We start from the raw sequence: 19861 nt of genomic DNA on the forward strand, positions 1-19861 counted from the left end.
CGAGGCCCACCGTGCCTTGTGGGAGGGGAAAATCAGTCAATAACGGGCTTTTGTGCCCAGGAACAGCTTTTGCTGCTGACTTTGGCTGGCTGGCACCTGGCGGCAGCGTGGGGGCTCAGGGGCAGTGAGGGCAGCGTGGCCGTGCCGGCATCTGGCTGAGACCTCGGCTGCCCCGGGCTCCACCAGCTCGGTGGGACCCCCTTGCCCCACGGGGTGGGCAGGGGAGGCAGGGGCGCAGCAAGGCGATGCCTGGAAATGCCATGCCAGGCTCGTGCTCGTGAAACGCCTGTTGCTTGGGGTTTATTTTGCTGCCCGGCGAGCCATCCCGGGATGCCCTTTGGAGTTCCCACTCCCCCTCTCACCCCGGGCAGCGGCATCTGACACCAAATCCTGCCCTGCTCCTCCTCCCCCCTGCCTGCCCCCTCCCAAGCTCTGCAGCACCTGCGGCTCCAGCCACCTGTGCTTGCTGTGTGTCTTTAAATGCCGGTGGAGAGCTTTCTCCAGGTGCTGCTGGTTGTGGGTCCCACAACCTCTGTTCCTTCTTTCTCTCCCCCTCAGTCCTTGGCCGGCTGTGTTTTAATTTCTCATGTGCCGTCGCTGCCTCCAAATGCCTTTTCAAACGCAGACTTGGACCCCTCCTGTTCCTCAGCAACCTCCTGCAGGTAAGAAGGTACCGTCCTCTCCCCAACGGCTTTTCCAGCACTAACCCCGCTCCCAGCAAGCCCCCACCACCCTGCTGCCTCTGGGGGAGTGTTTCCAGCTCCTTGTGGCTGCAGCTCGTGCTGCCTGCAGTGCAGAGTGGGCCCAGTCGGGCGGTGGATGAACAAATCCTGCGATAACCAGGGCAAGAGCGGCAAATTTGCCCCGGCAGCGGCTGTGATGGGTGAGATGCCGGCACCGGGCTCTCAGGAGGCAGCTGGCTCCGCACAGCAGTGCTGGGGCTGCCGCCTCTCTCCTCTTCTAAGCATCTCTGCTTCCCCTTCAGCTTGACACCCACAAGGAATGCCCCTTGCTCCTGCGACTGTGCTTTGCTCACCACAAGCGAGCGGCTGCCTGGGCGCAGGCTGAGCGCCAGAGGAAGAGCAGACGGCAGGCACCTCCTCACCGCCTAAATAATAGCCATGATTTTAGAGGAAAGCTGTCCACACACCATGGCCCAGGCTCTCGGTAGCCCCCGAACCACTGAAGGCTGACTGCCCGTGCAGAACCTGCTAGAGAAGGGCACAGAGAGGGGTGGGACTGCCCCGATTGCTGTCCGTCATCTGTATCTGCTCACACTGGTTTCGGGTCACTCGGAGCCCCCATTACAGAGGGTCTGCAAAACAGCAGCGTCTGCCCGGAGAGAGGCAGGGGAGGGGTTTGGCTCAGCACTGCAAAATGGGCAAACTCTTGGGTGAACGCCCTGCCTTTCATCACCACCACCACCATCTCCATTCATCACTGCAAGCTACTGAAAGCAAGCTCCAGGCAGCCCAAGCAGAACAAACAACTCGTGCAATGTCCCCGGGACGCGGGGCTCTCCCCGGCGCACTCGGGCAGCGGAGGACAGGATGCTGCTCCGAGCATCCTCACTCCCGGGGTTCGGCTCACGTTCACGTCTGCTTCCAGGAAACAGAAGTCCAGGTTTGCTCTGCTGGGTTTTTGCAATCAGTCAAAGCCAACCAGTGCTGAAATACTGTCGTATTTAATAATTATACAGAAAAATAAACACACCTAGCAACCAGCTATTGCTCTCTTCACAATGCTTCTGGTATAAGGAATTTACCCTCCCTCCAGTGCTGCTGGTGAGGGGAACCACACACCAGTGTAGAGGTGAGGACCAAGGGAAGAGTCAAAAGGCTGCTTGGCTGTGGCCGTGCACCATTTTGCCACGTGGGCTGGCCGCAAGCGGCCCAGGAGGTGCCAGCAGATTATTTACAGCGGCTGTTACCTGCAGCTTCCAGCATCCAAACTCCTGAAGGAAATTACGGAAATTAATTTTTCTTCAATGACAGGAGCAGTGTAATTAATGGAAGGGTAATTAATGAAGGGTTAAGAAAGAAGACTTTAGGGTAGGCGGTTTGCAGGCAGCACGGGCAGCCAAGGCTGCAGCTGGACACAACAGGGGAGCAGCAGCTTGTCCCAGCCCGTGCCTGCAAACAGGGCACAGTAAGGAACCCAGAGTGATCCACAAAATCCCCACAGCCTCCTGCTGGGAGCAAGCCCACCTGCAGCCCTCACTGGCTCCAAGCAGATCAAAGAGAGGATTTTTTTTTCCCCGTGCAGCACTGTGGGGCTGGGATGCAGGCAGCAGCGTGACAGCCACCGGGGCCACGTGTGCCCAGGACGGCATTTGCCAATGCACGTTGTGCCACGCTGGAGGAGGTGGGGATGGGCGGTGGAACACAGCAGTTTCACGTGCTTTGAGGGAACAGCAAAGCCAGGCGAGCGCTGCATACAGCGTTAGCCACGTCCGAGGCAACTGAGGAAAAGGGATTAGCAGCAGTGAAGTGTGAAGCCACAAAGCCCAAGCAGAGAGAAAAATAAAGTACACGGAGTGGTTAGGAATAAGAATGAGAAATGTCACTTGGAAATTACAGCCATCGGCTGAAACTTCCCCATTCAGTGTGCAAAGGTCATAAGAAAGCATTAGGGAGCAGGTAACAGTCTGCAAGTCGAAAATGACCTTGCGGTTGGATATGAAGGGAATAATTCTAGCTACCCCCAGCAGCTGTATCGTGTCAGAGAGGACTGAGAAGCCAATACCATCAGGAGGAAATTTGTCCGATGAATTCTTGTAAGATAACTAAAACAACTATTGCCCGTCTGGGCATTTAGCCAAGTACGGAGTCTTCGCCCGGACAGCAGCTCAGGAGTCTTGCTTGGTTCTAGTCACACGTGTTTAACAAGTCCTCAGGAACCCAGAAGCAACCAGAGCAGTCCAATAACATCAGCGTTTGCGAAAACCACAGGCAGCAAGGTCTCTGCCATGGGGGGCTCACGGAGACCACTTGTTGATAGGACGCTTACAGACAGTGTGCTTTGTGCCAACAGCTTCTCGGACACCTCTCAACAGCTTCTCAGAATAATGGGACAGAGAACAGAGAGGAGTAACTTTTAAAACAGTAAAAATAAGTTCCCTCCATCCTCCTCCATGCCCTGCAGCTGAAATGAAGGAGCCTTTTATTCCCTCCTATTTCTAGGAGAAACTGAAGCCCAAGACGTAACAACTCCAAGGAGGAAAGGAGGGAGCAGCCCTGAGCAGAGCCCTCGTACAGCTCCCAGAGGAGGGCTGGGCCCCCGAACACCCACCCGGCTGAAGGGCAGCAGAGGGAAACTGCCTTTTTTTTTTTTTTTTCTTCCAGCTTTCTCCTTGGCACGTGGATATTGAGGGGAGAGAAGAGCCCAGGCAGTGCTGGAGCTGGGAAAAGGACCAGTGGACGCAGGGATGGGCTTTAAGGATGGAGGATGGCCAGATGTGATCTTCTTGTCCCAAATCTGGGTTCTTTACCTGATGTGCAAGCCAGTAACACACAGAACAGAGGTATTTCCAAGTTTATTCCATTAATGCGCAGAAATAGGGTGCTCATCCCAAAATGGGAGCACCCCTTAGTTTCAAAATTTTCCCTTTTTTTACACCAATCATTACATAGTCTAACAACTTATACATATTTATTGTTATTCTTTTTAATGATTGGTTGAGATTTCTTCACTTACTATGTAAATAAGTGCACAGACTCTATTTTCTTCTTCCATTGTTCCCTTTTGAGTAGGTGGTATCCTTTGTGTAGGTGGTCAATGAGTCGGTGGTCAGGATCTCCCCCTGCCAAAATTACGTTTTACCTACTCCTCCTCTAATCTTGGCAGTTCTAGGTGGTTTTCTCGGTTTGCTGACCAGGCCTACAGTTCATCACTCTCTTGACAGCAATATCCTGCTTAACAACAAAGCTACATTGTCAAGTAGTTAGTTCCTTAATTTCATTTTAGATAAATCATGTCTAGTTACTGTTTCTCTATAAATGATCAAATAGGGTCGGGGCTGTATGGAGGACTTTTAGCAGCAGTGGCAGGTTCTCCTCGGTTGCTTCGATTATGTGTTACGTTTCATTTTTCTAGTTAATACCAATTTTACTACAACAATCATAGAATTGCCTGGATTGGAAGGGACCATTCAGATCATCGAGTCCAACCATCTACCTCACTCTGACAAAAACCATCACTGAACCGCATCTCGAAGCGCAATGTCTACCCGTCTTTTAAATACGTGCAGGGATGGTGTCTCCGGAGACGTCTACCCGAGGGCTGGGACAAAGAGAAGTTACGCGGGGCACAGCTGCTCCGTCCCCCGGCTGCGCTCCTCGTTTGAGCCGGGGGGGGCGGTCCCTGCCCCGGGCAGCGGGCGAGCCCCCGGCCGGGCCGGCTGCTGCGGGGGCGGCGGCGGGGCGGCTGCCGGAGGGCTGAGCTCCGCCGGCCGGCGGGAGGAGGCTGCAGAACCCTGCGCTGGAGCGGCAGGAGCCGCCGCCCCTTTCCGTTTCCCTTCGCGGCCGTGCCTTTCCTCCGGCGCCATGTCCCGGGCGGGTGCGGCGGCCGGGCTGGAGGAGGAGCTGACCTGTCCCATCTGCCTGGGCATTTACAGCACCCCCGTGTCCCTGGGCTGCGGGCACAGCTTCTGCCGGGGCTGCATCCGGGAGGCCGGTAGCCGACAGCCGTTCCCGCGGGGACCCTTTAGCTGCCCGCTCTGTGGCTTCCTGTTCGACCCCGCCATGGAGCCGCAGCCCAACGTCCAGCTCCGCAGCATCGTGGAGAAGTTCGTGGACCAAGAGGTGAAGGAGGAGGAGGAAAGTTTGGGCCAGCAGGACAAGGTGATCCTGTGCGATTTCTGCCTCCAGGAGCCCCAGGCAGCCGTGAAGACCTGCCTGAGCTGCGAGGCCTCCCTCTGCCAAGCCCACCTGAGCAAGCACAGCTCAAAGAGCCCCCTGAAAGACCATGTCCTGATGGAGCCCTGTGGTGCTCAGGTTTTGGCTGAGAGGAGATGCCTCCAGCACGGCAAAGTGCTGGAGTGCTACTGCAAGACGGATGCAGTCTGCCTCTGCGTGCTGTGCTGTGTCACCAGCTCCCACAAGAACCACGAGATCGCCACCTTGGAGGAGGCTTTTGCCCAAGGGCAGGTAAGAGACTGCCAGGACAGTGGCCTGGGCACAGATTGTGCTAGGAAAACCACGGGCCTTGGTGGCACAGAGAGCTGCCTGCAGCACAGGGATGAAACATCTCCCTGGTTTCACAGCTGCAGACTCAGGATGGGGCTAAGTTTCCATCTTGGGATATTGGGCTTTTATTCCTACTTTTGCCCCAGATTCCCTCTGGGTATCAAACAAGATGTTACAAACACTTTCTTCCCATCCTGAGGAGCCAAACTGGAGGGACCACATAGCTTGTGGCTATGCTTTTAGTGCTCGGTGCACTTTCAAGCCAGAAGATGAGCCTGAGATGCATTTATGCAAAGAAAATTGATGGCAGAGTAACAGAAAGGAAGCAGTCAGCACTGAACATAGCTTTACGTGTGGCTATAGCACATGAACAGTTTTCAGTTTCAAAATGCCTTTCCCATGTTCGTAATTGTAGTATTTAGGTCAGGGAGAAAAATCTCCCAGTAAACCTTTATGTATTGATTTGTCCTGAGAGCATGCAGTAAACGAACTTTTTTGCAGGTCTAGCTTAACCCATTTCCATAAAATTGCTGATCGTGTGCATGTATGTCGGTCCTATCCTGATGTCTCCCTCCGGTTATTTTTATAGAGTGCTTTAGCTGGAATTCTGGAAACAGTGAAAACAGAAGAAGCTGCGCTGGATCAAAGCATAGCAAACCTGCTGGAACAGGAGGGGGAAGTAAAGGTTTGTTCCAAGGTCCCACATCACTTTGGGGATGGTTGCGCACTGGTAGCTGATGAGATAAGGTTTTCTTTTGCCCTGCCTCAGATCATGGATTCCGAAGCTTTTTTTAGTTCCTGGGTGGTTTCTTAGATATCTTCTAGGTTTCTTCATGGAGGGAGGATGATGAACAACTTGCTTATCAGTCTGGGAAGTACGTTCCTAGTTTCCAAAGAACCTTCGAGCTTGAAAGTTCCTGTTAAGGCCATGCCCCCTGCTTGGTGGGTGGTGGTTGACTTTTTTTTCCCCCAACTTAATTCAATTTGCAGACTCTAAAATATTTATGGAAAAGATACAGACCGTGTTACAGTCATTTCAGTCCTCCTTACAACAAGAAATCCCTTTCGGTTAGCCTGTGGTTCTAAGAAGTTGGCTAGGAATGAGGTTAAAAGATTGCTCCAGAGTGTCTTGCTTTTGCTTCCAGCAGACAAATGCCTATCTGAAAGCTCTGAAAGGACAGGGAATTTAACACAGGTCTCCAAATCATGGTTCATTCTGCTTGTGCAGAATTGGCACTTGCCTGCCTTCACCAGTAAAAGTGATGGGACTGGAAGTCCTGGCACTGGGCAAAGGAAATGTTCCCTTCTAGCCTGAAGACAAAACGGTACCTGTTGGCAGCGTCCTGGCTGACATCACAACTGCTTTCGAACAGCGAGGGAAGTTTGATGGAGGCAGGAAGAAGAGAAACTGTTTTTCCTCACCCCATCCTTAAAAGGACCAAAGGCAATGTATCGGTAGAAAAACACCAGGGCAGAATAAGGAAATATCTGCATATTGGAAAGTCTTCAGCAAGCATTGTGCAAGAAGCACTACTTTTTTGTCTTTTTCTGGTCAGGTGCCAGATGCTGGGGAAGGCCACTTAGGTCACTTGGCCTTTCTGCCATCAGTGGGACATCTTGGTTTGTTGTCCTATGGAGAGGCACTATGTTAGTAGTTACTTCTGTCAGCCCAGAAAAGACCAGGCTCTTTTCTGAGTGAGAGTTAGTGTGGAAAATGTAAGATTTAGTCCCTAACAGCTTTGAAAGTGTTTTCTTATTAGAGTAAGGAGAGTCTGAGGAGGGATCGGCTGGAGAGCCTCTTCAGAAAGATGCGTCTGCAGCTGGATAACAGAAGAAGAAAGGTCCTGAAAGTTCTCAGTGACAACGAGGAGCAACAGCTTTCTCAGATTCAGATGCAGATACAAAAATACAAAGAGAAGAAGGATGCAGCCAGCCAGGATGTACAGAAGCTAGAGGCTCTGAGAGATCAGAAAGACCGACTTCTTTTCACCAAGGTACCTAACAGCGTCTCCCTTCCCAGAGGTGCTCAGATCTTGGGCTGGCCTTTGCCTGCCTTATGTTAGTTCTGATTTCAAAATGTCTTTTACAGGCTTTCGCAGCGCTTTCAGACAGGTAAGCTCTTCCCGAAGTGGTCTGGTATTGCATTTCATGCCGTGACTGATAGTCCAGTAGTGTGGGCTGCTAGCCCAGCCTGCACGCAGTGTGGCCCCACAGCTCCCTGGGCTTACACAGCTGCCCCTTGGGCACGCTGATGGCACGCTCTGAGCCTGGCTTCCTCAGAGACCTGGAGAAGCCCCAGAACCTTAACAGAGGTCACGTGTGACTCTTCATAGATAACATGGCTTATTTTTCTGTACCCTCCCCACCTCAAGATCCATTCTGACAGTGATTCACACAGAATTCTAGGGGTTGGAAGGGACCTCTGGAAATTATCTAGTCCAACCCTCATACCTGAATATTAGGGCGGTCATGCAAAGGACGGATGAGCTGAGATATCCTGAGCCATCCTCCACTTTGCATTGCCTTCTGCTTGTAAGAAGTTAATGAGGCGGGAGCTGAAACATGTAGTGAAGTCCTGAGTCTATAACATTCATGGCTCTTCTCCTGAGCTGTTCCTCCACCACAGCCCACCGCTGCGTGGACATGGGCTCCCCCAGCCCGGCCTTCCCCCAGCCCTGCATTTCAGGGGCAGCAGTTGCCCCTTGGCCGTGATAACACAGCGCGTCTCGTGTGCTGTCCCAGCATCTGCCCCTGACACCGCACCAGCTCCTGCTGCTGTAACCACAAACGTGATACTTGGGGTCCATCCCGGCAAAAACTGGGGCTGAGGGGGCTCAGACAAGGTCTTCTGGGGATAGATATTGTCCATGGAGTGAATTTCATCCTAAAGATGTTGAAGAGGTTTGGGGTTCTGGGAAAAGACCGGTCAGAGGGGAAGTCCCTGGTAAAACTGCAGAGAGAGCGGGGACAGAAGCTGCTTTCCTTATCTCCTATCGAGGCTGGGTGTGGAGTGGGGGATGCAGTTGTTGGCTCAGTGATGGTTTTCTGAGGACGTGCTGCTCTTCTGATGTCTTTCTGCGTGTTTTAGGAAATGCACGTCAGTTCCTAAGGAAGCTCACGTACAACTGCTAGCGCCACCCGTTATTTTGAATGAATTAACAACAGATGCTGTTCTAAGGCTTTTCAGGCAATTCCTCTCAGACATGCAGTCCTTATTTGAAGCACCACCTGGTAAGTGATCATTTCACTACCTGACAAGCAAGATGGAGAAGCTAAAAAAAATATTTAAGAAAGGACTGTAATAATACACCAAGTACCTCTAGAAGAACTGATTACTAACATTGTATGAATATTTTCACATGTGTGTACATAAAAGAGTGCTTGTTTTGGGCTTCAGCGCTCTGGGACATGCCTGTTAAAATAGGTTCTGGGTAAAGAGATGTGGATGTCCTAGGAGTTTTCTGGGAGGATTAAGAGAAGAGAATAGCAACACCACTTCTGTCTGTAGCATCACTTTGATTCAAAGCATGGGGAAAGTTGAGAACTCATCACAGCAGTGGCAGGAGGAGTTTGTCTTAGGATGTAAATAACCTACTCTTTCTAGGTAAATAGTTCTACTCTTTTGTAATGTTTTGTAAGATCAGCCTACAGTCCTGGTGCTGCGCACGGTGGATGCTTGTCCAACTGAACTGAAAAAATTAGGGTTCCTTTGTTATTGCTCTCTTGGTGGTGTTTGAGCCCTTGCTGACGGTGAGCCTAGGGACAAGACCGAGAGACAGCTGGGGTGGGAAGGCTCTGTCCAGAGCGTGTGTGACAGTATGTGACATGCACACCTAATTGGCCGCCGTCCATACAGCCCTGGGTTCAGTAAGAAGCACACCATGCTCACGGCCGCTCCTGAGCTCAGTCTCTACCATCCCTGTAAGCATACTCCAAACCAACTCTGGCTAGAAGGCCGCAGATCCATGTTTTCCTAATTATCCATGCCATCTGAGCAACTGGGGTTGGTTGCCCAAGCAACTGCCATTGTTTCAGTTTCCTGAAGGAGTAACTTCCAGAGCGGAAAATGCCACAATATTGAAATGCATTAACTGCAAGAGAAGGTTTGAATAAAAATATTCTGCAAATGCCTGAGTGTAGAATTAACTTCTTGTGACTGGCCGTGCTAGGAAGTTTTGAGAGTTCTAGAAAACAACTTCAAATGATCCTGAGCAAATAAGCTTTTATAAAATGGCTGTGCTGCTGTTCGCACATCCTTGTACATGCAAGTTAATCTGGGGAGTTTTTAAAAATGCCTAATGAAACTGCAGGGCAATGATGGAAAACTAAAATCTGAGAGTTGCGGTAGTTGCAAACAAAAAGCAAAAAGACACTTTAAGATTGTGAAAGAGCAGCATTTCTTGAAATGTGATATTAACCTGCTTTAAAATTACATAGGAGCAGCTAGGAGAGTTGCGGAAGGTGTTTCACTTAACATATGCTTTTAATGACTCGGGTGGGTTGGACTTGAATTGGATGACTTGGATTGTGAAACCTAGCTTTCAGCAATGGGGATGTATGCAAATCTGCACAATTATCTGTTAATGTGTTTTTTTTTTTTTTCTTTCTATAGTTCATGAACATCTGACTCTTGAAGTGTGGGAATTAGGGTTTCCTCAGAGTTGCAAGGTAGTCTCGGCACCCCCACCCAGTTCTTCGCAATCTCAGAAATTACTGTTTGGAAGCTCTGATACCATCTTCTACGGGTCATCTGGCTTTGCATTCGAACCCGATATTTTCCAATCTGAGTCACCAGCTTTGGAAAGCACCTATGCCACCGAATGCAGGGAGAGTGCCCAGAGCTTCTCAGAGGGCTGTCACTTCTGGGAGGTGGACACCAGCAATTCAAGGTGCTGGAAGCTCGGAATTATTTGTGGCAACTTTCAGTGCTGCCTGAAAAAGTCTTATGATTACCTCCTTGTGTTCCTCGGTCAAACAGAGATCACAAAAAAGAACTCTCCTATAACTCTCACAGTGGTCAGGGTAGAACTAGACTGCAGAAGAAATACACTGTCATTTTATAACGCATCTGTTAAGGATGCAGATCCTGACAAGAGCCTCAGGCTTATAGAGACAATAAGCATCCCTTTGAACTATCCCGTCCGTGCTATCTTTGGCACGTCTGATGGCTCTTTGGAGCTCCTGTAGTGATGTGGGGACAAGGTGCTGTTTTGTATTTCCAGGCCCAGCTACTGCGACTGCTACTGGGTGGAGGCTGTGCTAAGCTGGCATATTAGAAATGGGGTTTTGGGCTGCTGTGATGGCTTATCGGTGTGAGGGCAAGGCCTCTGTGGGGTATATCACCCTGCTGCTTACCGCAAGAGCTCCTATCCTATTTGTTCAGTTAATCATGATGGAAATACCATTAAGTTGCAATTTTTGCTCGGCTGTATCAAATGCTGTGTTGGCTGCATGTTATTAAAGTAATTTAGATTGCAAAACTCAATGGCAACTTAGTTTGTAAAAAAAAAAAAAAAAAAAAAAAAAAAAAAAGCTGACAGAGCGTTAACTGCTAGAGAGCTAAGCAGCAGCAACGCTGACCTTTGCTCTAACGCATCAGGTTTTACCTCTGCCCGTCCTGCACAACCAAAGCCGCCTCTCGCAGAAGCAACGCTGGCCGGGGAGGCGAGCAGAGACTAGGTGGTAAGACACCTGGTTGCCCTTGCTCTCTGCTGCTCTCATCCCCCGTGAGCTCTCTGATGGATCACTTAGCGATTTCCTGCCCCAATGTTTATTTTCTCCTTGCCTATGCAAAAATCTCACAGCAAAGGGAGCGGTAAGGAGGAAAACTGCTGTGCCTCTAGTCTCTGCCGTTGTGGGGCCCGGGTTAGTTCGTTCTTATGATTGTTCAAACACCTTGGAGAGGAAGAGGTGATGTCCCTGCCTGCTGCTTGTGGTTCTGCTGCTTTCAGACAGAGCCAGGGTATTCGCATGAAGACACCCAGGCAGGAGCTCTCTGCCCCAGCAGCGTGCAGGACCTTAAGGGACACTACAGTTTTCCATATGTTCAAAGAAATCCTTGTTCAGTCTTAGAACAAGGAGGCTGTGTTTTGGGTTTTGCATGTTATACACCAAAATGATATGGAAAACCATGCAGGTAGAGTTGGGTCTCCCGACTGCGCCTACAGGGGCTGCTGCTCTGTGTGGTCTCAGGGGGAAAAGCCAGGTAAGCAAGGCTGGTGGTACGGCACAGGGACATTCCTATCCTTGAGTGCCTTTCCGGGAGCCTTTTTACCAGCCACCATTTCCCTGTCCGCTGGCAGCAGGTAGGAGACCAGCCTCAACACATCCCAGTACAAATTCCCCCTGGGTTCTCCCTATTTTACCTTGAGGGGAGCATCTGTAACTGTTGTGGAGAAGAACCAGACAAAGCAGAGGGAATTCCTGGCTTACCCCAGCCAGGCTTATCCTCTTCTCATCCAGGGTTTATCTTTTAATTTGCTGCCCCTGGCGTGGGATTGAGGATTTTTCCAGGAGGGCAGAGGGCTGCAGGAGAATTGTCCAAACCCATGCCCCCCCCAGTACCCCCTGTTCCCACCAGCCTGCTGGGGGCTCACACAGGGAGCAATGCTGCCTGAGACGGAGGGCAAACATCTAAAAGTTTACAAGAGTTTACACGAGCTGTTTGCAGGAGGAGCGTGTCTCTGCTGGCCTGTCACGGGGCGGAGAGGAAGGACGCTGGGCTGGATCTCCAACCGGGGCACAATGCCAAGGACGTCCTTTCAGTTTCATTTCTCACAAACTGGCTAACGCACCGTTTCCGCAGCCATGGCAAGAGCTGAGGAAGGATTTGGAGGGGGTGCTAGCCTGGAGGACGAACTCAGCTGTCCCATCTGCCTGTGTCTGTACAGGAACCCAGTGTCGCTGAGCTGCGGTCACAGCTTCTGCAAGCAGTGCATCCAGAAGGCGCTGGGTGCCCAGCATCAATCTGGGGCCCTTTACTCCTGCCCCATGTGCAAGCTCCAGCTGGGGCCCATTCTGGAGCTGCAGAATAATTTCCAGCTGTGTAGCATCGTGGAGGCATTTCTGGCCACTTCTTCCAAAGGACAACATGGCAAGGACTCTGCAGAGGGGAAGGAGGAGGTGGTTCCCTGCGACTTCTGCCTGGATTTCTCCCAGCTAGCGGTGAAAACCTGCCTGAGCTGCGACGCGTCTTTGTGCCAGGCCCATCTGAACAAGCACAACGCCAAGGCTTACCAGCAGCACCACATCCTGGTGGAGGTGGGCGCAGGCAGTGTGGCGGAGGAGAGGAGGTGCCTGGAGCACGGCAGGCTGCTGGAGTGCTACTGCCAGGACGAGGGGCAGTACATCTGTGTCTTCTGCTGCATCGTGGGGTGCCACAAGGGCCACAGCATCATCACCCTGAAGGAGGCATATGACAAAGAGCTGGTAAGGGGCCCTCCTCTCCCCACGGCCCCTGCAGGGTTTGCCCCAAACTTCTGATCTGGAGGAAGCCGCAGTAAGGCTTTCACCAGGGAATCATAGGATCATAGAATGGTTTGGGTTGGAAGGGACCTTAAAGATCATCTAGTTCCAACCCCCCTGCCCTGGGCAGGGACACCTCCCACCAGACCAGGCTGCTCAAAGCCCCGTCCAGCCTGGTCTTGAACACCTCCAGGGATGGGGCAGCCACAGCTTCTCTGGGCAACCTGGGCCAGTGTCTCACCACCCTCATAGTGAAAAATTTCTTCCTAATATCTAATCTAAATCTCCCCTCTTTCAGTTTAAAACCATTACCCCTCATCCTGTTGCTACACTCCCTGATAAAGAGTCCCTCCCCATCTTTCCTGTAGCCCCCTTTAGGCACTGGAAGGGGCTCTAAGGTACCCCACAGCCTTCTCTTCTCAAGGCTGAACAACCCCAGCTCTCTCAGCCTGTCATGGGGGCAGGGGGGCAGCAGCTCGGGGGATTTCATGTCCACCCCAGCGGGGACTGGTGTGCTGTGCTGGAATTTGGTTTTAATTTCCTCCTTGGTGTTGCCAAAGCAGCCTGGGAGGCTAAGCAGAGGGAGGAGAGCAGAGAGAGGTGTTTGGGGCTGAGCAGGGTGGGTCGATGCTGCAGTGTGTGTTGCTGCGCTGGGGAGTGAGCCCGTACTGTCGACCTGCGTGCCCATGGCACTCGTGTGCAGCCCCGGGCAACTGCAAGCTGCCACTCACCAGGGTGTTCCTGGCTGGGATTAAGAAGTCTCTTCCTCCACCGACCCTTGAGGATGTCGCCACTGCTGATCTTTGGGTTGGGAAACAGGTTTTCCCACTTGAGGCTCTTCCCTTCCCTCTACCCTGAGGTTTGCCCAGCTGTCAAGCCATCATCCCAGTGGATGATGAGTCCAGCTGCAGTCCTTGAAATGCTCCAGAACCAGCTGAGACTGAGGGGATAAAATGCGTTTCCTATGCTCACCCGCTGCCTTACATTTGACATTTCTGGGCCCAGTTTAGAGCCCAAGCAGAACAGCCTGCAGCAACCCAGTGCATGGGCAGGCAACGCCTGGCTCGCTCTCGGCCTCAGGACAGGTCACAGACTCCTCAGGAATTAGCAGGACGCATCTTTTGCAGCTATGTGTATCATAAACTAACTTTCTTCCCCAAGGTACCTATAAAAAATTCAGACAAAGAGAAGTGGGCTGTGTAGGACAGTAGCCCTCTCCTTCATCCCTGGAGCTGGTGATGGTCTGTCTATAGGGAAGCTATCTCCATGAGTAAGCTGAGATCTCAGTTGTGTATTCCTCATTAGGCTTTTTTTTTTTTTGGTTTTTATTTTAAAACTCTCCAAGATAGCCAGGGAAATCAGGAATGCAACTCTTCAGGAGAAATTATTAAAAGAGTTTTGGTGCAAGGGACCTTGGTCAAATTTGAGTATTTGTCTTGCAATTTTTCAAAAATTAAAACTTTCCAGGTGTGACAAATACCTCATGGAAAACCTAAGCCTTCTAATATTGTTTTTATTAAAGAAACAGGAATCTGGCAGCTGTGTCTGTTGTGGCCATTCATGGGTGCTCGAGGTGTGAAAACACTGCTGGAGGCAGCCAGGAGCAACCAGAGCTATTCAGAGACTGTCTAGTCCCTGAAGAACAAGGTTTAATGTCCCCTTTGAAATGTGTTGTCCTGCAGTGTAACAGCATGGCATCTGTTAAAATAAACAGCTGGGTGAGTAAGTACTGCTGTTTCGCTGCTCTTCAGAAAAGATGGTTGCTTACTACCTTATCCTCAGATCCCATAGCTGCTGACAGAGGAGAAGGATTTGGATCCCATTAGGCACATGTGAAGATTCTGGCAGGAACAGAGCTTTAATGGATAAAGTGAGATTTATTCATCTAAAGCGAAATTTACTTATTTAAAAGGAAAGTTGTTTATTAACCTACCACATACAAAGTTAGACATATATGAAAATTAAACATTGACTCGAAAGATTTCAAGCTCCTATCAGTTTTCCGTTATGGCCTACCTTTATGAGGAGGTGAGTGAACACAGTTTATCATAGGACTCGGTGGTGAAAGCAGGCAGGTAGAAGGCGCCTGTGCCATTTTATCAGCTCCACAAACTGCCAGCCTGGTTTAAAGGTCCCCGTGCTGCTTCCCTGCTATGAAGTTCAATGCTGTCTCTCTGTCTGCTAGAGTGAGCTCTCGGACACTGTGACGTGGCTGCAGGAACATAAACGCGCTCTAACTATTGCCCTAGAAGAGCTTCAGAAAAGCGAGAATCAGCTCAAGGTTGGTACCCAGATCGTCGCTAATTCAGAGCAGCTTTCCTCCACAATTTCCCAGAAATAAGTGATGGCAATTATACTGTTAGAAGCAGATGAATAGAAAGAGTTGTAGTCCAAAGCAGGGAAAACAGTGGTGGAAGAAACTGCCAGAAGCCAAGCTTCCTCCCAGCACAGCTCCATTGGAGGAACTAGCTGGGACACTCCACCATTAATTGTGGTTGCACAGACCAGGTTGCAGGACTGGCAGACCACAGATTGTATACATCATTATGCATTTTTAAAGTTTTCTATCTGTTAAATAAAAGAAAAACAAATTGAGTCTACAGGTGGGATCTTCAGTGTGTACTGATACAGTTCTCACACTGCTAGCTGAATTTTATCTGATTTTCTTACTATATCAGGATTAATTTTCATAACCCTCTGTTTAATCAGATATTCTAAGCAAATGCTTATTGTCCACTTCCTTCTAAGGCCAGTGCAAAGGATAGATACACTCCTAATTAATAAGCAGATACACTAAGCTGAAGTGTTGAGCTCCTGAGCCAGTGTACCATTTTCTTATCTGTTCATTTAGAGCAATACAAAAACAGTGACTTCTCAGCTGCAAAAGCTGTTTGAAGAGATGAAGATAGAGATGATTCAGAAAGAGAAGATGATCCTGAGCGACATCGAGTCCAATGAGAAAAAGCAACTGGCAGACATTACCAAAGTGAAGAAGGAAATGGAACAGAGGAGAGATGAGGCTGTGCAGCATCTTCAGTCTTTGCAGATGATGAGAGAGCAAACAGATATTTTCCTCTTCCTCAAAGTAAGCAGCAGTATCCTGCTTTTCTTCATGAACATGCCTATTTCTCAGACAGCTGCCCTTTCTGGCATTCACACTAACAATTTTTTTTTCCTCTTTTTTTTTTTTCTTTTGGCAATGCTATTTGTAGGAATTTAAACTCGCCAGGAACAGGTATGTTCCAGCTGAAAACACTTGTTTTCTTCTTCGCAAAAATATGGTGTAGATAGCTGGGATCAAACCCCACTGGCTGTGTCCCTCTGTCCCAGCACCCCACCGCAAAGCTGCTCCCTATTCCAGCCAAGCCAGAGGGCACCACGTCCACACAGTTGACAAGGATGGAGAGATATCAGCCTGCCGGTCCAGTGGTCCCTTTAAGTTTCAGTTTCCTTGGCAGCTACACAGTTGCTGGATTCTGGTGAAAACCACTGGCTTTCATTACCAGAAAAAGATTTTTGTCAGAGACGAAGCCCATAGGGTTCAGTTTACAGCAACGCTCTCTTGGATGTGTATTGGTGACACTCCTGCACGTAAGTCCCAGAGAACAGCCTCTGCCTGCAGAGGTAACTGGCTCATTTCCTGACGATTTTTGCTGCTTCTTGTGGACAAGCTTAATAGCCAGCCAGATTTATTATCCCTTCTCTTGCAAGTGATACATTTAATTTATAACTTACCACTTCCTAATCGACGCCTGGGTGTCAGCTCTAATTCAATGGTGCAAAACCACCCGTAAGTTACAGATCCACGAGAGATTTTGCTGCAGCACTGAACTCCCCAGGCGCGTGAAGGGCTAGCTCAAACATCCAGCTGGATTTTACGATGTCATCTCCGCAACTTGTACAAATTAAAGCTGAGTTTGAACTTGGATGGTGAGGATAACTTTGAATCGCCGTCTACCTAGGGGCTGTGCTGGCAGCAACACAGTCCATTACTCACAGCTGTGCCGCAAGTCAAAATCTAGCCTGTGGGATCAAAGTCATTTTCCAGAAGCCTGGACACCATTTAATATGTTTGGCATTTTCTTTCTATCACGATGGCGGTTGTGCTAGAACAGTGAGAGCCTGCCTGCAGCAGGTCAAAGCACTATTCGCACAAGGGTATTAGCAAAACACCTCCCCCTTTCTCATTTTCAGTATTTGGAAGTTCCCATCCAGGTTTGGTAAGCAAAAGGCATTACCAAATAAATAATAATATATAACAATTCCAATGCCCGTAACCTCACCAGAGAACTGTTTACCTGATAATTCATGTTGCCAAAGCACCCTCCTCTTTGTTGAGCCCTTCCGAAGGAAGGAGTTTGTTAACTTTCTAATACTAAATGATTTTCCCTGGTGAAATGACTGCCTGCACCCAAGGATTGCCAGTCAGAATTTCAGCGTCAGCAAGATGGACGTGGTGGGAGTGCTGCTGGATCAGGCCTGGATCGACTACTACCGACACCTGATACGGAAATTTGTGGATCGCCTGGGCTCACTGCAGAAAGCCGTGCAGAGTGAGTGATCTGTCCTGACCCTGGCACCGCTGGCCCCGAGCGGAAAACAGTGAGCCATGGGGTTCAGAGGGCTGGGCTGACGGGGATGATGAGGATTTGGATGGGATCTTGGGGGTGTTGGAGAGGGGAGGGTGAAGGGGGCAGAAAGACTATTTCTGGGGATAACAAGGAAGAGGTCTGCTCCTACCCAGTGTAAGGCCAGCTTCACCCCTGTCTGATGTGGTTTCCTGCTCCCACCTACCTCCCGAGTCTTCAGGTGCTCAGTCATGCTTTCAAGAAATGTCCTCTTTGTTTGCCCACACAGAATCACAGAATGGTAGGGGTTGGAAGAGACCTTCAGAGATCATCTAGTCCAGCCCCTCTGCCAGAGCAGTTCCACCTAGAGCAGGCTGGGCAGGAACACATCCAGGCAGGTTTTAAGTATCTCCAGAGGAGACTCCACAGACTCTCTGGGCAGCCTGTTCCAGTGCTTTAGCACCCCTATCCCCATCTAGTTTATCTATGACCATGAGATCCAGGGGTACAGTACCAAGTCCCAAACTTGAATGCTTTGCCAGCTTTGTAAAACATTCTTCTCCATCTTTCTTAGGTGTACTGACCAACCAAATTATATGGAACAGGTAAATCCTTTTCTTTGCTTACAAAATTTCTCCAACAGTTTCTCATTTAAGGACTGTATATCCTGAGCTCCTCTGCTTCAGTCTCAAGGAGAGCCAAGCAGAGTCTAGAAGGTGGTCCTTCATCTCAAAAGAGGGGCTCAGGTCTATTCACGTCTCTCATTTTGTTATTAACAAGATGTGATTTGTGCTTTACAAGGCACTAACATTCATCACTGTTTCTTTACAGTAGGGCTTCAGATACTGGTACCTCTTCAAACTGTAAGTGTTCAAAAAATACTAGTTATTCCTCGGGACTCTGGCCTGGGGCTGAGAGTCTTGCAGAGATAATCTCTCACCTAAAAATGTGAGCAGTGTTTTGTTGCATGCATCTCCTCTCCTTGCCAGAGGTGAGACCAGCGGGAGTGCAGCCTCAGGGCACCACATCTGCAGCTGGCAGAAATCTCTGGGAAGTCACCAGAGCAATCATTTACCTTCAGCCTGAGGGAGGGACTGGGTTTGCTTCGGTACTCAGTAAAGGTCTGAGCCCGCTCCGAGGAAAGACCGCGGAGGGGTTCCCACCAACTGAGCAGGAGCTGGAGCAAACCCAGTGCCTGAACGGATTCCCAGGCAAATCCAGGTGCTGCAGGAGATACTAAATCTGTAAACAGTATTTCTCTTCAGATAGCACTAGTCCACTGCTCAAATAGATTTCTGCTGGGTACAGTGGTGCATCTTTTCTACAAGCTTTTTTGAAGAAAACTTAGTTAGAAGTTATTTGAAAAATATATTTTTTTTTTATTTTTTAATTGCTGCAACTAAAGTTCAGTTTGCAAATAAGTTTTTCTTAATTCATAACTTCAAAATAAAATCCTACTTTCTTCATCACTTTTTAATTTTTGGAGGGGAAAAATACTCTTTTCTGACAAGCATTTTTCAGGGACAAGTTAATGGTAAAATTTTACTTCGGAAAGGATGTGTTTGAGAACAGCTGTTCAATAGGGGGGTTGAGGACAATGTACTCTTGCCGTAAGTGCAAACTTATTTGTTTTACCAGACATATTTGAAAAACCAGAAAAAAATGTTGTTTTCTTTTTTCAATAATTCATGTAGGTGATAATGGAGGGAGAGCACAAGAGGCATACGGTGCAGGTAAGCGATTAAATGGAGTTTTAATTACACAGCACAGCTTAACAATACAGTTGTTTTCATTTAACGTAATGCCAGCCTCAAATCTAGAGGTATATTTTTAAATCAGCATACATGGCCATTTATTTGTCTTGTGAACTGTCTTCTACAGACAGATTAATGTCTGTATTCTATACAGAACCAGACAGTTACTCAAAACAGGGGAAGGAGAAGAAATATTTTTTCTGATGCAATGCAAAGCTGTATTTGGAAGCAACTTGTCAAATATTACTTTATTATTACAGTAAGTGAACCTTTTCCATCTTTTGTATTCCTGCAGCACGAAAACAATGGAAATGATCAAGTGACAGATGTGAACAGAGTATGGTCCACATATGCCCTGAAGTAAGGGAGAGATGAGAAGTCAGAACTGAAATGCAACGAAAAAGTTGAATATTGCCAAAAATGTCTTGTAATAATAGGGACCTGCCAAGTATCTTGACCTCCCCTGCATACCTGCTCTTAAAAGCAATTCTGTAGCATGTACAAATTTAAAAAGGAAGTGCTAAGAATTAACATGAACATAAGAATAGCTCCACGTGCTGCTGGCTTCCAAACTGTGGACTGTAGCATCTCATGATACTAATGATACTTGTATACTATTAATTGTGGTGACTATGCTGTCATTATGTGGTTGGATAACGAAATAAATGGCTATAGATATAGATAAGCAAGGCTGGCTGATTTCATGCTATCACCAGGAATTAATTGTTGAAAGCATTGTTTGTGGATGGCTGCAGTAGAAAGCTGTTCAGGACCATGCCACAGATTTGGATTATCACATTTAACACAAGTGATCTTTGTAGCAAAGAATTAATTATCTTTGTATGAAACCAGCTTAGTCAGCCCTAAGTCACATTTTTAACAATTCTCC

General features: G+C 48.9%; 2 protein-coding genes across 4 annotated transcripts; both read left to right on the top strand.

The window, feature by feature from the left end:
- The first annotated feature begins 4435 nt into the window (after window positions 1-4435).
- LOC128916075 (E3 ubiquitin-protein ligase TRIM50-like) lies at window positions 4436-10666 on the top strand. The gene is made up of 6 exons (XM_054217294.1): window positions 4436-5147; window positions 5776-5871; window positions 6947-7180; window positions 7276-7298; window positions 8275-8417; window positions 9799-10666. The coding sequence occupies exons 1-6, from the start codon at window positions 4545-4547 to the stop codon at window positions 10371-10373; spliced, it is 1674 nt and encodes a 557-aa protein (XP_054073269.1). The 5' UTR covers window positions 4436-4544; the 3' UTR covers window positions 10374-10666.
- Window positions 10667-10803: 137 nt separating this feature from the next.
- LOC128916076 (E3 ubiquitin/ISG15 ligase TRIM25-like) lies at window positions 10804-19657 on the top strand. 3 transcript variants are annotated; one of them, XM_054217295.1, is made up of 9 exons: window positions 10804-12614; window positions 14836-14931; window positions 15502-15735; window positions 15863-15885; window positions 17067-17203; window positions 17793-17823; window positions 18050-18081; window positions 18913-18951; window positions 19268-19657. In XM_054217295.1, exons 1-9 carry the CDS (start codon window positions 11994-11996, stop codon window positions 19285-19287), a joined length of 1233 nt encoding a protein of 410 aa, XP_054073270.1. In that variant the 5' UTR covers window positions 10804-11993; the 3' UTR covers window positions 19288-19657. The 3 variants fall into 3 exon arrangements, 2 of the variants coding, with proteins under 2 accessions (XP_054073270.1, XP_054073271.1); XR_008468839.1 differs by having other exon boundaries at window positions 18050-18951; XM_054217296.1 differs by lacking the exon at window positions 18050-18081.
- The last annotated feature ends 204 nt before the right edge of the window (window positions 19658-19861 follow it).

This window comes from Rissa tridactyla, chromosome 11 (assembly GCF_028500815.1).
Source record: "Rissa tridactyla isolate bRisTri1 chromosome 11, bRisTri1.patW.cur.20221130, whole genome shotgun sequence".
NCBI classification, from domain to species: Eukaryota; Metazoa; Chordata; class Aves; order Charadriiformes; family Laridae; genus Rissa; species Rissa tridactyla.

Coding starts and splice junctions, on each gene's coding strand:
- LOC128916075 (XM_054217294.1), top strand. CDS start 4,545: ATGTCCCGGGCGGGTGCGGCGGCCGGGCTGGAGGAGGAGCTGACCTGT. Junction 5,148..5,775: donor AGGCTTTTGCCCAAGGGCAG/GTAAGAGACTGC, acceptor TTATTTTTATAG/AGTGCTTTAGCTGGAATTCT. Junction 5,872..6,946: donor AACAGGAGGGGGAAGTAAAG/GTTTGTTCCAAG, acceptor TTTTCTTATTAG/AGTAAGGAGAGTCTGAGGAG.
- LOC128916076 (XM_054217295.1), top strand. CDS start 11,994: ATGGCAAGAGCTGAGGAAGGATTTGGAGGGGGTGCTAGCCTGGAGGAC. Junction 15,886..17,066: donor TTTAAACTCGCCAGGAACAG/GTATGTTCCAGC, acceptor CCTGCACCCAAG/GATTGCCAGTCAGAATTTCA. Junction 18,082..18,912: donor TACTGGTACCTCTTCAAACT/GTAAGTGTTCAA, acceptor TAATTCATGTAG/GTGATAATGGAGGGAGAGCA.